Source organism: Sceloporus undulatus, unplaced genomic scaffold (assembly GCF_019175285.1).
Source record: "Sceloporus undulatus isolate JIND9_A2432 ecotype Alabama unplaced genomic scaffold, SceUnd_v1.1 scaffold_1831, whole genome shotgun sequence".
Classification (NCBI taxonomy): domain Eukaryota; kingdom Metazoa; phylum Chordata; class Lepidosauria; order Squamata; family Phrynosomatidae; genus Sceloporus; species Sceloporus undulatus.
The window spans coordinates 1-2,097 of NW_024804751.1; the positions used below are offsets into that span (position 1 = coordinate 1).

At 45.8% G+C, this 2,097-nt stretch overlaps 1 protein-coding gene across 1 annotated transcript; it reads right to left on the bottom strand.

The window, feature by feature from the left end:
- Positions 1 to 203: 203 nt before the first annotated feature.
- Positions 204 to 1,890, bottom strand: LOC121917932 (dynein regulatory complex subunit 4-like). Its single transcript, XM_042444049.1, is given in 5 exon segments — positions 204 to 453; positions 629 to 804; positions 807 to 834; positions 1,049 to 1,246; positions 1,796 to 1,890. Coding segments are annotated over 5 exon segments (513 nt in total). The 5' UTR covers positions 1,811 to 1,890; the 3' UTR covers positions 204 to 357.
- Positions 1,891 to 2,097: the final 207 nt, after the last annotated feature.

The window sequence follows — 2,097 nt, forward strand, 5'->3', positions numbered from 1 at the left end:
TTTTGGGACACCCAGCTGTGGAATGCCTTCCTCACAGAGGCCTGATATTGGTGCTAATGCTGAATTCATTCTACTGCTAAGTTAAAATGTGGCTTTTATCAAACCCTTTAGGGTTTAATTGTTTTGCCCAAATCTGTACAGGTTGGGTTTTTTAAAAAGCCTGTTAATATTTAAGTGCTAAATTCTTTAATATACCGTTTAAATTATTCTGAATTTTTAAAGTTGTTCTAAATTGATTTTATCTGTATGATATCCTGAGATCTTGTTATATAAACACTTTAATAAATAATAAACAAGTAAATAATAAATACGCTGGCCTGCTGAACCTGAAGGGAGGAGCCTTGGTGTGGACACAGCTCATTTTACTGCGGCTTTTGATGGCCAATCCCAGAACTGACCTTTCACTTGTCTCTCAAAGTCATTACGCAGTTGTGTTGTGTCTTCTTGTTGTTTCTGTCAAGACAACAAGGCTGGTTAGTGATGCTTCTTGCAAACATGGAAGGGGCCACTCCGTCCCACCCAAGACGTCTGGAGAAAGAGCAGAGGGCTGGGGAGTCATACCCAGAAAGCAGGTTTTGTCCTGGCCCAGGTGTCTGGGATCCCAGGGCAGCCTCCATTTAAGACATACCAGGTGCAGGTTCTTCACCACCATCTTGTTGGCCAGCTCCTGCTCCTTCAGCTCCACCTTCAGGGTGCGCATGTCCTTACGCAGCTCCATTTCCTGGGACCGGTGGTCCTTCTGAGCCAGCTTCATGGACACCGTACCCTCCGCCTTCAGCTCCGTGAGGTTATTCTGGTGCTCAAGAGCAGGTGCTTCACTTTCTGTTTGTAAACCTGAGATGAGAAAAGGAGGCTGAGGCTCAACTCACAGGACCAGAATCCTCGAAAGCAATTTTCCTAAGCTCCCATTAACACCCATCAGCAAGGACACATCATTCTGTAGAGCACCTGACAGAGCTCAACTCAATGTGGGTGATTTAGTGCTGTTCCGGTGAAGGAAGGGGCAAAGAGGGAAGAAATGGGTGAGGCACCCCCCCCAGAGCCTCACTTTGATCTCCACCTGGTGACGCTCTTCTGCCTCCTCCATTTCGCGGTCCTTGTTGCACAGTTCTGCCTTCTTCTCGTCCAACTGCCGCCGGGTGATCTCCCAGAAGGTGTGGATCTTGTCCCGCTTCAGCTGGAAGTAGTTGTGCTCCTCTCTCTCACGGTCCAACTCCTCCTGGATCCGCCCAATGTGTTCGTCCAGCTGCACGACCGAGGAAAGGGGGTCAGCTCATGTCAGGGATGGATGGAGAGGATGAAGAGGGAGCCCACACATATGGCACACAAGTTGTGCATGCATAGGGCTCCTTTGCTATCAAGGTCTGAGGGCAGTGTTTTTTAATTTTGTTTCTTAACTTCATACTTTTATTTAAAAACAAACAATTCGGTACAAAACAAATACAGAAATAACTTTCCATTACTTGATCATTGATATGGTTTTTTTCTCCATTTCTCGTGTCAAACACAGATCTAATCTTATATTTCTTAACTGAAGTGATGTTTTAATAGAGCAAATTTTCTGCAAAATTATATTTATGACATTTATGTAATAAACTTAGCTATAATCGCTTCCCAAAATGAGAAAATGGAACTGCACATTTATCAACATTGTACAAACGCTTGGTTCTGGGTTTTTTTTGTAGCAGAGCGGGGAATCATGAAGCCCTCCAGATGCTGTTGGACTGATACTCCCAGCAGCCCTAACCAGCGCAGATGGGAAATGAAATGGTGCACACGCTCCATCCTTGCTCACCTGTTCCTTGGTCATGCCCTCGGGCGGAAGGACATCCACCACCGGGCTTTTCCCTTTGCCCTTCTTGCCACCTCCAGCTTTCTTCTCAGCTTTCTTTTTCGGCACCTGAAAGGAGGAAAGGAGGAAGAGAGGGAGAGACATGAGCAGGTGGGACTGATGTGAAGTCAAGGGCTTTTATGGCTGGCATCCATAGTTTTTTGTGGGTTTTTCAAGATACGGCCATGTTCCAGAAGGATTTATTCCTGATGTTTTGTCTGCATCTGTGGCTGGCATCTTTAGAGAAAGGAATTCTGGACCATGCC